The sequence below is a fragment of the Typha latifolia genome, chromosome 1 (genome assembly GCF_019914945.1).
Source record: "Typha latifolia isolate L0001 chromosome 1, TyphaL0001v2, whole genome shotgun sequence".
Classification (NCBI taxonomy): domain Eukaryota; kingdom Viridiplantae; phylum Streptophyta; class Magnoliopsida; order Poales; family Typhaceae; genus Typha; species Typha latifolia.
The window spans coordinates 14,491,140-14,505,821 of record NC_133086.1 but is presented as its reverse complement, the minus strand read 5'-3'; the positions used below and the strand labels follow the sequence as shown (position 1 = coordinate 14,505,821).

Here is a 14,682-nt window from a genome sequence, read left to right as displayed (position 1 = left end):
AGTTGTACCCTGTCATACGCTAAGAGTACAACCATTAACCATCACCATAGTCTGCTATATGCTAAGAGTATGTCGAGTACCAGTCCGGACCAGATACAATTCCAGCCATCACATCACATACACATGTACTTTTATGATTTCCTATACATGATAAATCATATGCATATATCCAGTACTACAACAGATTATGCAACTCAGAAATTTATGTGGTAAAGAAGCCAATTGAAAATTAATATAATGCAGACTCCAACCATGTATCTAACACATACATACTCCTGCTAGTCCATCACATGCACACTCATGATAGAGATCATCTTGACATAAAAACCATAACAATATAATCATCTCCAATCATCTCTATATATCACCAATGTACTCAAATCCCAGATTAGCCTAATCAAAATGCATGATAAAATATGCTTGATTAAAATCATCTCTATATAAAGTCATATAATCATGTTGAAGGTCAAAATATGCATGTACATAATATATAATATATCCTAATTTGATAAAGACGTCTAGGGGATAAGACTACTCATAGTCTGATCAGAAGACCCAATACACATATCCCTCACATTCGCTAATCAACCGAGTGACAACTCTTCACTATCAAGGTCCACGGGGCCTCACATAAGGGCCTCACATTATTATTAAAATAATTAATATCTAAATAATTTATCTGTATTAATTAAGAAAGTAATACATAATTAAATAAATAAACAAATATAAAAATAAAGTAGATAATAAAAACAATGTCACCAGTGCTGGGCTTGGCCCAGCACTGCTTGCTACAGTGCTAGGTCGAGCCTAGCACTATTCTAGAACAATAGGAAGGAGCTAAGAGAGAAGATGAATGGAAGAAGGAAGAAAGAAAAGAAGAAAGAGAAAGAAGAAAGAAGGAAGAAGAAGAAGAGGAGAGGAAGGGAGGAGGAGGACTTGGCGCCGGTGGGAAGGGCACCAGCCGTTGGTGGCCAGCCCGCGGTCGGCCTCTCGCCGGCGGCTCGGCTCCGACGAGCCCAAGCCCAAGAGTGCAAGTGAGTGGAGGAGAGAGAGAAAGAGAGAGAGAGAGAGAGAGAGAGAGAGAGGAAAGGAGAGGAGAGGAAGGAGGAGGCTCACCGCGACAGCGGCTGTAGGTTGACGTCGGCAGAGGAGAGAGAGAGAGACTGAAAGAAAAAAAAGAGAAAAAGAGATTTATAAGGTGAGAGAGAGAGGCGGTGGGGGGTTGGCGGCGACGCTAGGGCCCGTCGCGGCCAACTGGCTGCAGTCGGATAACTGCGGGCAGCTCCCTTATTGCATGGGCACGAGGGCGGCCACGTCATGCCCATAACAAAAAAAATTTAGTTCTAGGTTGTTATAATTGTATTAGGCGATGATTTGTATAATATAAGTCGAATTATAGTGTACTCATGCATCAATAATTTTAATTGTATCTTGATGGTTTATCATAGCCTGTGTGGGCCCTACTAAATTATATAGCTATCTAGTATGGTTGTTGTGGACTTAGATATTCATATGTTAATAGGTTTATTTGGTTAATAGTATGATTATCTGATGATGGATTATGTGAGCATGGATGTGTTAGCAGGTTTTATTTAATGATGCCATAATTATATAGGCACAGGAGTATATCGTGCGTGACCGGGCCCTGCTCGGCCTGTCGTGTGTGCCGCGTAGGCCGTGTGGACGCATGGGCGTGCACGTGCCCATTCTGGGTGGGGGCAATATACTAAATAAGCATTATATCATATAAATATTTAAATTTATAATAACAATGCTAGACCACTATATAATCCGATTGGACCCACACAAACCACAAGCCATCAAGTTTACGACTAATATACAAATAAAAATATAATCTAACATGTATATTATCTCCTATTATACAAATTATAGTATAATATGGTGATATACAGATATAAAACACCAATACAACTCAATTTCCATATAAACCATCTTTTATACTACCTAACTTCTAGCTTACTTCATCTTTACTCTAAAATATATCTTCACGATATCTTAAATTATTATCAAGTATTACATATCTAAAGACTATAAAAGAATAAAGAGAGTTATTAACTAAGAGCTCAGTGAATAGACATTACTCGAAATTAGTAATTTCAAATAGAGAGTAAATTATATATTGGATAATATAAGTGAGAAATGAGCATCATATCATAAACGAGCATATAAATGTATCCTTAATAATATATTAATATCTCTAGTGATATAATCATATCATAACTTTATCAAATATGACAACATATGATGTACGATAATATAGCCATGCTATAATAGTTCTAAATGCAACTATATATGATAAATGACAATTACCCGATATGATAAAATAAATGCATTTCTTAATATATTTATTATTAATGTAAACTCTAAATGACACGATCATACTAGACCACTATCCACCACATCATATCATATCATAATTCTGCCAGAAAAGCCAATCATACTTCATCAATTATATGAGCATATCAATCATTTTATCTAAATATGTGTACTAATCTAGCTGATAAAAAGTATATAAGATAATCATAAAAACTTATTACTAATGATGGTAGCATATAGCTAACGATCGCAAATAGTAATCAATATATATCATATAGCTAACTATTATATATAGCAAATTATATATATCATAAAGCCAACCGTCGCATATCATGAGCAATATATATTATATAACTAACCCTCGTATATGGTGAATAATAATAATATATCATATAACAATCCCTCACATATAGCGAGCAATATAATTGGTATCCTCATATTTTCTATCAACTATCATATTAATAAGATTTCATAATTTTCTTCCAAACAATAAATTATATGCATATATCTACTATAACAGATCGTACAATTTAGGAATCTAAATAGTAGAGAAGTCAAAGAAATATATGATATCATACACTCTAATCAGATATCAATCACATACATACTCATGCTAGAGATTTACTTAACAACTAAAATATAAATAGTACATCAATCTTTACTCATTTGTATGTTAACTGCATACTCATATTCGATATCAAACTAACAATTGAATGATAAATATAATATGTTCATCTTTATTCATCTATATATGGGATTATATAATTATGGTGAAAGTATAAATATAATCATAAAAGACACAAACATCAACTATACGGTAGAAGACTACTCATCATATGATCATAGAATACACAAAATATGTATCTCTTGCGTTTGTCAATCAAATATTAACTCATTACTAGCAAGATTCTATATGGTCTCAAATAAAAGTTGAGATCTAAAAATATTAAGGTATTATGAAGGTAGTCGTTTAGTCTTGGCTTATCTTAACTCAAGCCAAGCCAGACCAAGCCCGAGCCGAGCTCAAATGATGCTCAAGCTTAATTGGAGAAGAAGGAGACCAATGGAGGAGGAGGCTGATGGAGGTGGCTTGCTAAAGAAGGAGGAGGCTAAAGCAAGAGGAGGAGGAGGTGGCTTGTGAAAGAAGGAGAAGGAAGTGGCAATGAAGAAAGTGGCAATGACCTCAACTTGTCGATAGAGGAGGAGGCAGCTTCATGACGATGGTTTGTCGATAGAGGAGGAGGAGGTGGCGCCGCAACGATGGTTTGTCGATAGAGTAGGAGGTCGAGAGAGGAGGAGAGGCCATCATAGTAATGGCTTGTCGATGGAGAAGGAGGCAACACTACGACAGTACTTGCCCATGAAGGAGGAGGAGGCCGGATGAGGAGATGAAGGAGGAGAAGAATGAGGAGACAGACGCCAATGGAGGAAGGAGGAGGAGGAGGAGGAGGAGGAGGAGGAGAAGGTGGAGAATGAGAATGAGAATGAGGAAGAGAAGGAGGTTAGGCTTGTTGAAGAGAATTTATTGAACTTAGGCTTAAGGTTAGGTAGAGATAGGATCATATGAGTCATTGGATCAAAAATCTAATGGTTATAAATATATTTGTATATAATATATATTAATACATATATAATATTAAAAAAATATTTAAGCACTACGACAATATTAATTAGCGCTGATATTTTTAATTGTAAGTAAAATAATTCCTAAGTGCTGAACAATAATTATTTCTAGGATCACAAAATTTTTTGTGACACTTCTAAAAATATCATTGAATATGGTGTCGGCAATTTTTTTTACTAACTCTTTTTGTCAAATGCTAGCAAATATTTGTTTCTTAACATTTATAAATATCACTACATATATATTTCTTGTCATTTATGTCTGATGGCAAAAACAAATTCGGGACATTTATAAATATTTGGCTTCCAACTCGTTGTCGACATTTATATTTGTTGGTAAATGTATTTAATGACACTATAAAAGTCAAAAACTTTAAAAGTTTATTATAGCCAACAATTATAAAACTATTACCAACATTAACAAATCTTGATAAATATAGTCTTGCTAACATTTTTGAAATGTCGACAGTATCATCTTCACTAATAATTGCAATTATCGAGAAAGAAATTGCCCGACATTAGAAACTATTAGCAAATATGTTATTGGCGACATTCTAATAACATTTTATTGACATTTATAAATGTTGAAAAATATATATTTAATAACATTTATAGATACTCAACATTTGTCACAAAAAAAATTATGAATAATTTGTAAATATTGCCAATGAACTATTAAATAGGAAAAGCTGTGGATTATTATAAAAAATTTACTACAACAATCAACCAATTCTATACACAACATATAAGAGAAGTGAATTAGATTACAAAAATAATAAAACTTAATGTATTAACTAGTAAGTCAGCCTTGTTGGTCAATCATCTAAACATTAAAGAAGAAAATCAAATGCTCACATGTTAATTCATTTATTAACATGCTTTGACCCAGTCTTCTCATTTCTTGAATTAGCAAGATATCGCTTCATCTCCTAATATTTTTAATCTACAAAAAATAATTAATATAAAACTAATTAGTTTTAAAGGGTTAAATAACATTGAAAAAATGTTTAAAAATTTGACAAATGTGAAAGAAGAAATCATGACATACAAGATAAGAAGGTCGTATAATAGTTTGTTCATTAGTATGCCTCATTGTTTTTGTGGATCTGAAAGTACGAATTAAATTTTCAGTATGAGACATCACCTCCTCGAAATAAACCTCTCAATACTAGTGTCCTAATTTGTCTCCTCCAATAATTATTTATCGATTCTTATTAAATAAAATTTCACATTGTTTTGAAATAGACATTGATACAACTTCTTTTCCACCCTGCACACAAAATGTCGTATAATAAATATTGAATGAATGATAATACTTAGACATTTTAGAAATTACCCTATCTACACAAGTCAATTTTTTAGATTGAACATTTAGATTAAAGAATAAGCAGTTAATTTATAAAAAATATAAATATTTTTAATAGATAGATAGCATATTCATGAGTTTCAAATTTATATACTACCTAAAAAGATGGATTGGCATAGATGATATGAATTAGCATTTTTGGCATTTCGATTATTTGTAGTAGTAATATTTTATAATAAAAAAATATTAATATAGATTTTCTATAATTCTATTTTTGTGAATACTTTAAAATTAAAAAATATATCTCTCTTGCTTCAATAAAGTTCATTGGTGCTTGGTTAAAATGTTGAATATTAGGATTCCTCCCCCCCAAAAAGATATTATCTTTGCTTTCATTTCAACCATTTGTTCTTTCATAGTTTGCAACTCTTTTCTTAATGCATTATTTTCATTGTCCATCTTTCTTGCAGCTTATGAAGTCATTATTAAACATTCTGAAGGGGAAGGTGTATTATTTAGTAACTTAGTAGGTGCTGGGCTCAAACCTAGTCCACAAATACTACCATGTCTTTCTTTTCCAAGTACTTTTAAATCTAAATTATCATGGTCCTTGGACTTCTCTATATCCTCTGGTTGAATAGTAAATAGGTGTTCATTCTTATAATACAGATATGTAGAAATATACTTAGTGTGAAACTAACTTTTTAAATAACAACAATAAATAAAAATAAAATAAAATGATGAGTATCTTATAATCTTTTTTTGCACAAGCTGCATTCATAGGAGCTCCCTCTTTATTTACGTAAGTTATTTTGTAGATATCTTCTCTTGTTTAGTTCTCACCTTTCTTCCTTCGTTGTTATAATCATTACATTAGTACAAATAATTATGAGGTAATTTATAATATAATATGTTTAATATTAAAAAAATTTTGATTCTAATCTTATGGCAGCAAAACTTTTCGATCCAACAATATGTGTAGCAACTAGCTTAGCACGATTAATTTTATTCATTCCACTATGTGCCTTTAGCTTAGCACGATCTTCATTATTATCATGAGTATCATAGTGGAGATGCTTTAATTCACCCTTAAAATCTTTCCATTTATTTCCAAAGGCCTTTATTACTCATTTTTGCCTCGTCTCTTTAATTTTATATATTAACTACATCAGATAAGTAACTATAATTAATTATGCATTGTTCCAGAAGAAGCATGACAAAAGTCATTTTATCCCACATTATTACATTGTTATGATTTGACACTGTCCTCCAATCTCTAAATGTTAATAGTGAGTTGATATCATTTCTTACAATTGTACCAAGAAAGTGAATTTTGTTGTCCTTTTACCAACAAACTGACCATATTATTTCCCCTTTAATTTTATAAGCCTATGTTCCTCCTCTTCATCCGAATTGGGTATCTACCTCATCCTTTTGTTTTAATTGTATATACTAACATGAACCAGTAATATTTACTTACATAGGAATGACTCAAATAAAGTAGATTATATTTCTGCTATAATTGGATTAAAATTATTAGTTGAATATGGTGCAGATTAATGATATGAACTTTGACCTTGACTTAGTCACTCTTTATTAATATTTTCAGACATATTTGCATCATAATTACTTTGAATATTTTGAGGATGATTGTGGGTTCATTAGATGTAAACACTCTAGTTTTTCTCATTTGGCTTTCATTTGGTAGTAATTGAGATACAATATAATGTTCTACTGATTAATGCCTTAGCCGACTCTTTGACCGTTTTATCATGATGTTGAACAAAATCGTAAGAAAAGAAGTTAGATTTAAAATAAAACATAAATAATTAGATTATCATAACCTTGATAATTTGAAACAAATTGATAGGAGACAAAGAGAAGATAAAAACCTTGGCAACATTAAGTTACCTAGAGAAAGTGTGTGATTTCTTTGTCTTCTACATCTTCGAAATTTGACTCATCAATTAGATTTTGATCTCTAATATTGTTCAATTCTAAATGTGTGTTAATTATTATGCGGTGTGTATATATTCTTGTCTAATTCATATTATCAATATCATGAATTTTAATGCTATCCACGTTTAGGTTATCATGAGCTAAATTAGAAAAGTATGTCTTAATATCATTGTCGTCATTATATCAAAGAAATCTCTAGGTTTTGTCCAAATGATAACATGCCAATCTAGTTCAATAGGATCTTGGACATAAAAGACTTGTTCAACTTGTGATGACGTATAAAGGGTTCAATTGATAAATTTGCACCACTACTTAAAAGATGATTAAAGTTGACAAGAGTATGACTGAGTTCATCTTTCTTAATTCATCTACCTTGCGCACATCAATACAATCACACTTGAATAATATTTCCTTAGCTTTGTTGTTATAATTTAGCTCAATTATTTCTTTAAGAACTCCATAATATGTTAAGTCATCCTCATGTAAAGCCTACGGAGCATATCAAAGCTTTTATTGCTCCATCCATCTAAACATTTTATTTATAATAAATGTCAATGAATGAAAGTTTAAAAAAATTTTGTAGATAGAATACAGTTTTTGTTTTGCATCGTTAACCAAATAAGAAAAAAATTTGGCATCCTCATTTGGCTCAGTAGTGAGATCATCAAATCAAATTTTAACTAGTTGTATATTTGACATGGAGACAAAAATATCATATATCATAATGTCAATTTCATTATATAGGTTTTACTCATCATGTGAATGAGATTTTTGATAATATATTAGTCTAGAAATTGTTTCTCCATAAAAGATCCATTGTGTATAGCTTCTCATAAATTTATAACATAATAGATACTCATGTACAACATTCTCCTCCCTCAAAAAAAATAAAATAGTGTATTGTTTATATAGGTATAGAATCATATTCTCCATATATACATTTTGAAAAGCAAATTCAATAAATATTGTTATTTCTTTTTAATACTCAGCACTAGACTTACAATATTGGCACAAAAATATATAATATTTCTAGAAAATTTATGACAAAAGTATTTTTTTCAACTTTAATAGGTTATAATCTATTTACCTTGACTTATTGATCCAAACTCTTATCCATAAGTGTTCCTGAGGTATTTATATACTCAAAGCTATTTTAAAATTAAATATATTAGCATACAAAGAAACAAAAAAGTAACCATTAAATTTTTTTTCACTCTCTTTCTCCTTAATTTCTCCTAAAATTTCTGTACAAATGATAGAAAAATACTTCTCCCCTCTAAAATTTTGTCAAATTAAGTATGGAGAAAAAGAAATTCAAAATTCAAAAATTGCTGCAATGTTCAAAAGAGTTGACAAACGAATAAATTGCCAATGGGTATTAATTGCTGCTAGGAATTGTCGGGATTCCTTTCAATTAATATCGACATTTTCTTAAAGTGTTGTTAAGTTAGCATTTGATGCGAGTCTCACCAATTTTCGCTGATATTATTTTCAAAATGCAAGTAATTATTAGAAAGTATCAATATATATATTACATAATTAATATTTTATTAAATATCGGAATATAAATGTCAAGAAAAATTAGTTTTATTGTAGTAAAGCTGAGCCTATTGAGTCAGAACTTGGCTTGGGCTCGGTTCAAAATTCAAATCAAAGCCTTAAAATAAGGCTCAAATTGTGCGGTCGTTCATTTATTTTGACACCCGTAACTACACACATATATATAGACACTACACTAAGTATGAATATGAGTATATAAATGAGTGTGCTTAAAACTATATTTATTAATCTAATAACAGTATATAAACTATAGATATATTTATTTGGAACTATTAATAATTATAATTAATTAGTAATTGTACTAATAATGTATAGTTAATAATCATGTTAGTGAGTATATATTTTTAAAATACTTAATAGTACAAAAATCTAATTTCCATTACTAAAGAAAATAAAATGCAATTAATAAATACAATTAAAAAAATAAAAGGGAAAAGTCCCACGGCCAGCAATGTTTGTAGAAGCGAGGAAGAAGAACAAAGAAGAAGAAGAAAAGAAGGATAAGAAGAAAAGGAAAAAAAGGAAGAAGGAGAAGAAAAGGGCAAGCCATGTCAACAGAGAAGGGCTTAGCCACTGTTTGCTAGTCTCTTGCCAGTCGCTTGATTTATGGCAAACTCGAGCCCAATAAGGATGAGAAAGAGAGAAAGAAGAGAAGAGAGAAGAAATTAGAAAAGAGAGAGATGCCTCATCAATGATGGCAGCTTAGTAGTGGTAGTAAAAGATGGCCGGTATCGGCAACTGAGAGAGACAATGTGAGCGGGAGGTGGAGGAGAATGAGAGAGAGAGAGAGAGAGAGACGTTGGGGCATGTGATAACCCCACCCATGCCCCTGGTTTTGGGCACGAGGTTGACGACGTCGTGCCTCATGCTAAAATTTTATTTTATTTAAATATTTACTATTTTTTTAAGACTATGTTGTTACTAAAATAATAAGCAATACTTATTTATAGACTTACAAGCACGTAAATCTGCAGCTTTAGTGTTGCTTGGGGATTTACAAGTGAGTAAGACCACAATAAATTCTTTGCTATAATTTTAAACTTTAAATAATTAATTTTATTTAATAATAATGTTTTGTTCTAATATCATCAAAGTCAAATGATATTTTGGTCTATTTATTTTACATATCATTTATTTTCCTCTAAAACTAACATATATTTTACTTTTTCATATCATATCAAAGATAACAATTAAATTCTTAGCCTAGTTCATAATCAAATACTTTATTTTATTAGCCTAGTTCTAAGTACCTAATATATGACCAAAAATTTCAAGCCAGCTAGTCATTTTCAGAATTTAAAATAAAAAACTAATAGGATGTAAATATCTCTTTCATTTAATATATTCCTAATTAAAAAACTGAAAAACTATGCTGATATTTCTAGATAACATAACTTGCGACTAAAGGTATATTTGGTTGACGAAAAGTGAAGAAAGAAAATAGTGAAAATTGCTCGTAAAGTCACTTATAATAAATAATTATGGTTTATTGGTGTTTGGTAAAAATTAAAAGTGTCTGGTAAAAATAAATAATTATTTAAATTAAAATAGTATATAATATATATAAAAAGAGAAAGTGCAAGTGAGATGAGAAAAGTTAGATGGATTTTAGGAGAGTGAAGAATTCATCAATTCAGTCCCATCTTTAATTTTAATATAAACATCGTAGAGTGCTTCTTAAGAGAGAAATTTAATAACCAAGAGTGTTTTTTTTACTAAACTAGCCCTCTCTTATATTTTATTTACGTAAATAAATTATATCTCAAATTTAATATCAAAATGGGTCTGTGCCATTATAGTGTTATCGTAACATGCTAATAAATTTAGTATTTTATTTTTAGATGGAAATAGCATAAAGTTTATTTAATAAAATTCTCAACTGTTCAAAATTTTATAAATTTGAACGATTGAGTATTTTATTAGAAAATAAAAAAAGGTTTAAAATAAAATTTGAAGGAGCTATAATTTTTTTTTTTGATTCTGAACGCAGTTGGTTGTAGAGAATTATTGTCTAATTTATAGTTCTTTTTATATCTTCACAATGATATATTTTATAACTAAAATAGATAACTGAGCATAAAGTTATAATACTACAAATTTTGTTTCTTACTTATATCTTTCTCGTTTGAGGTTTGATCAAAATTATTTTATATATATTTTTTCATCTTCATAATGCCATAGTATGTCTAAATTGGACTATCAATTAGAAAGTTATTATCTACGAAATTAAATAATTTAGCATTTTAATAAAACATTGAATAGTTTAATATTTTTAACAATAAATAGTTAACCATTTAGCGTTTTTAATATACTCTTTTTTTAAAGTAAAACGCTGAATTTTTTAATATTTCTTTTTATAAATAATACTGATGATCATATCAGTGTTTATTTTGGTTGGATAAAAGAATATTTATAACAGCCTAGCATTCTAACTGGGAGTCGAAAACTCTTGAGAACTTTATAGCTTCTCTTAGCCGACACCAGAAAAGGACCGGTTTCCGGCGTAACATCCGCGTGCCGCGTGGTATATTGCAGCCGACGGGACCCACACCTTTCCTAATTCCCTCTTGCTTTAATCAGACTCCAAGCCCGACTAGAATAGAATCGGAAAAAAAAAATCCCCGAGGAATCCGATTCAAACTCGTGGAATAGGCAATTCGTTTCTCTTTTTATCTTCCCTACTCTTCCATTTCCTCGCCTCCCTCTCTCTCTCTCTCTCTCTCTCTCTCTCTCTCTCTCTCTCTGAGCTCTACTTCGAGTGCGTCGACAAAATCCCACTGCAAACCTCGCTCCTCCATCCGCCATCTGAATTCCCACTCGGCGGCGATCGTTTCGAGGTACTCCGGTCGCAGTCATCGATCTCTTTCGCTTCGTATGATTTCTAGGGTTTCTAATCGTAATGCAGCTCCTTTCCAGGTGATTCCATTGACGGATTTCGTTCTTCTTGTGATATCTGAATTCCTTGATTGATCGCCGTCGGACATGTCGGGCCCGCTCGATCGCTTTGCTATACCTTGTAAGTTGGTAGTAAAGCTAGGTTCTAACTAATTTTTGTTCGAAAGATTTCGTTCTTTTTACATGTTTCCCAGCTGATGGTTTGTTAGTTATGCGTTCCTTATGGAATCTTCTTATATATTAGCTTATGGGTTATTGGATAATTATCGAGGGTTTGGGATCTCTCTGTGAGCTAAATTTGTTCGTCGAGTTGTACATTCTCAACAATGAGCTATAACTTCTCCTTACAGAATTTGTGGTTCGATCCTGTGTTTGATGTGCTTATGAATACTTAAAATAATGGTTCTAGAAGGGAATGCATGAGTGTTCTAGTCAATTGTTGCGCCAGCGAATATGGGGATGCAGTTGATTTTGATATATTAGCGGCCAGTGTTGATACTGTGTTTGATTTATAATCTTTTTCAATTCAAGCGATAAGATATTAAGATGTTTGATTAATATAAACTGGGTTGCAGTACTATTTAAAGGCATTCGTTAAAGCCAAGCCCATTAAACTGCACTTGACTATATGACTTGCTGATGTCAAAATTAAGAGCCTTGCAGTAGTTTCTAATAATGGGTGAAGTGTCTGGAAGATTAAATCCTTTAATTGTCAAACATTAAAGTGTGACATTCTGTTTTAGAATAATTTAGGTGACAGAGTAGCTATTGTTTTTTTATGGATGTGGCATGCCATCTACATTAACATAAAATAATTGTGTTTGTTGCAAAGATATCTGATCCTCTAGGTTGTATCGAATTTATCCTTAAGCTGATTGCTGCATCTCTGGAACACTGAAAGTTCACAGTGTATGCTTTTGATGAGTGGTTGTAGAAATATCTGAAATTGTACATTCACGATTAACAATGGCGATTCAAACATGTACAACCCCATTTTTTTCTGTATTCTACAAACTGCCATCTAGACCCAAGAATGGAGTATGAATGGTCAAAGCAAGCATTCTTTTATCTAATAAACCTCAATTTTCGACAATGTATTACTGCAGTATTAGGTAAGAGGCTGTTCCTCCCATCCTTTACATGCTAGCTATTCATATTTTTTCTTCCTACTGTATTGTACTTATTGTCAATAAAATAGAGATCGTAGTTAGCTCGCTGCAATTTTATGCAATTGCAGTAAAAAATAAAAAATTGGGCTTAACACATGTGTAGAAAAGCTTAAAGTTCATTTTTTTTGTATGTCATTATTTTGCTAGGGATGAAAATGTAGTGATGCTGACAAAATTAGAAGATAAGCTCAATTCATTTAGGAAGTCCCTTTTTGAACTTTAGTTATTTATGGCAGAATCACAGATTTTAAGTTATCACTTGTTAGGATAGAATTGTGACTATCTATGCCATAAAGATATGGTGCCCGATATGAATCCAAAAATAGTTATATATGTTGAATGGAAGATTCTTTTAATCATTTCCTTCTAAAATTTTCCACTGGATTAGAGCAAAAGCATATCAAAGCCTAGCAACTCCTTTCATACATATATTTCTTAGTGAACTTGTGTTCTTTCATTTTCTTAATTGAGGAACTATATATTATTGTTGCGTATGATATTTATCTCCAATTTATCTATTTAAATAACTAACATTGGTAACAAAAAATTACTATAATATATGATATATTACTAATTAAAATGTAAGATAGACAAACGAATTCAATTTATAAATCAAAAGAAATTGGCCATTGTAACATGATTTTCTCGTATAGATCATAAATAAATAAGCAAACTCAAATTTTTTTCATATAGAGAAACCTTTTTGATACAGACTAGTCTAAGGTGAGTTTATTTGCGATGACGATGATCGACGGTTTGGTGGTGGAATCGGTGGAGATGATGAGATTTAGATAATGAAATGAAGGTGAAATGGTCAATATTCTTCAATGCCTAAACATGGCTGATCTCCATATATTTAGAGGCTAGCCAAAAATTTAAAAATAAAATTAACTCTAACATGAAATGGCCTCAGCATAGGGCGTTTGAATAGTTAGGTAGGGTGTCCAAATAATTAGGTGGGGCGTTCAAATTCAAATGCATTGTCGAAACTCCAAAACTGCACTCTTGGGCTCGAGTGTTGTGAGCTCGGTGTCTCATCCCAAATAGTCATCACAAACAAGCTAGCCGAGCATTGATTGAACGGGGCATTTAAATGGCCCTTTTAGGTGTTTGAATGTCCTAGTCCAAGAGCTCCAATACTAAAAAGAAAAGTTCTTACGATAACTAGGCTCGACTCAGTGAGCCCATGCCGCCTAATGTGATCTAGCTTGAGTTCACATCAGTCCACTACACTTTTGCTCACTTTGTCCTTAAAGTGAGAACCATGGAAGCTATCTTTGAGTGGAGCAACCGATGGAGGTGGCATCTCTTGCAACTCCATCTTTGCTCAGGGTGGCTTGAGCATCTTGATGAATGAATGCATGGTGGCTGGTCTGATATTGAATTCCTTCTTCCTTTGGTCCCTCATCTTTATCTTTGCCTGTCTTTTCCATGAGTATTGTCATTAGGCAGCCATATTTGTGTCGCAGTTTATACTTTTCATTTTACTAAGCAGAGCCCCTTAGCCCTTTGATCTTCTACCTGGGTTGGAGTGAGACATTGAATGGAGGCCCTCAAAGATCCTCTATCTTCTAGAAATAGTCTCTAAATAGGGCGAAGCTCAATTGACCGCGATAGTGCAGTCAGTGTGTGGGTAGTGGCCACAAATGGCCGAAATGAATGCATCTCTTCCACAGCCATCCAACCTTCATTCAAGGTGTTCCACAATCCATTTAACATTTCTTCCATCATCTGGGCTGTGGTGAATGCCTCCAGCAAGGTTTGGGGTTAGATGGTTTTTACCTTAGCTTGTATGTCTTGCCAAAGTCTGTTGACGGCCATACTCTTCAAAGC

General features: G+C 32.0%; 1 protein-coding gene across 3 annotated transcripts in view; it reads left to right on the top strand.

Moving 5' to 3' along the window:
• The first annotated feature begins 11,377 nt into the window (after window positions 1–11,377).
• LOC140785944 (phosphatidylinositol/phosphatidylcholine transfer protein SFH8-like) overlaps window positions 11,378–14,682 on the top strand; it is a 39,161-nt gene continuing 35,856 nt past the window's right edge. The window contains exons 1-2 of one of the 3 annotated variants that reach the window (XM_073134093.1): window positions 11,378–11,622; window positions 11,702–11,801. In XM_073134093.1, the coding sequence (XP_072990194.1) occupies window positions 11,768–11,801 (34 nt within the window). In that variant the 5' untranslated portion in view covers window positions 11,378–11,622; window positions 11,702–11,767. Of the gene's footprint in view, window positions 11,623–11,690; window positions 11,802–14,682 lie in introns of all 3 variants that reach the window. The other 2 variants (XM_073134073.1, XM_073134082.1) reach the window with 2 other exon arrangements.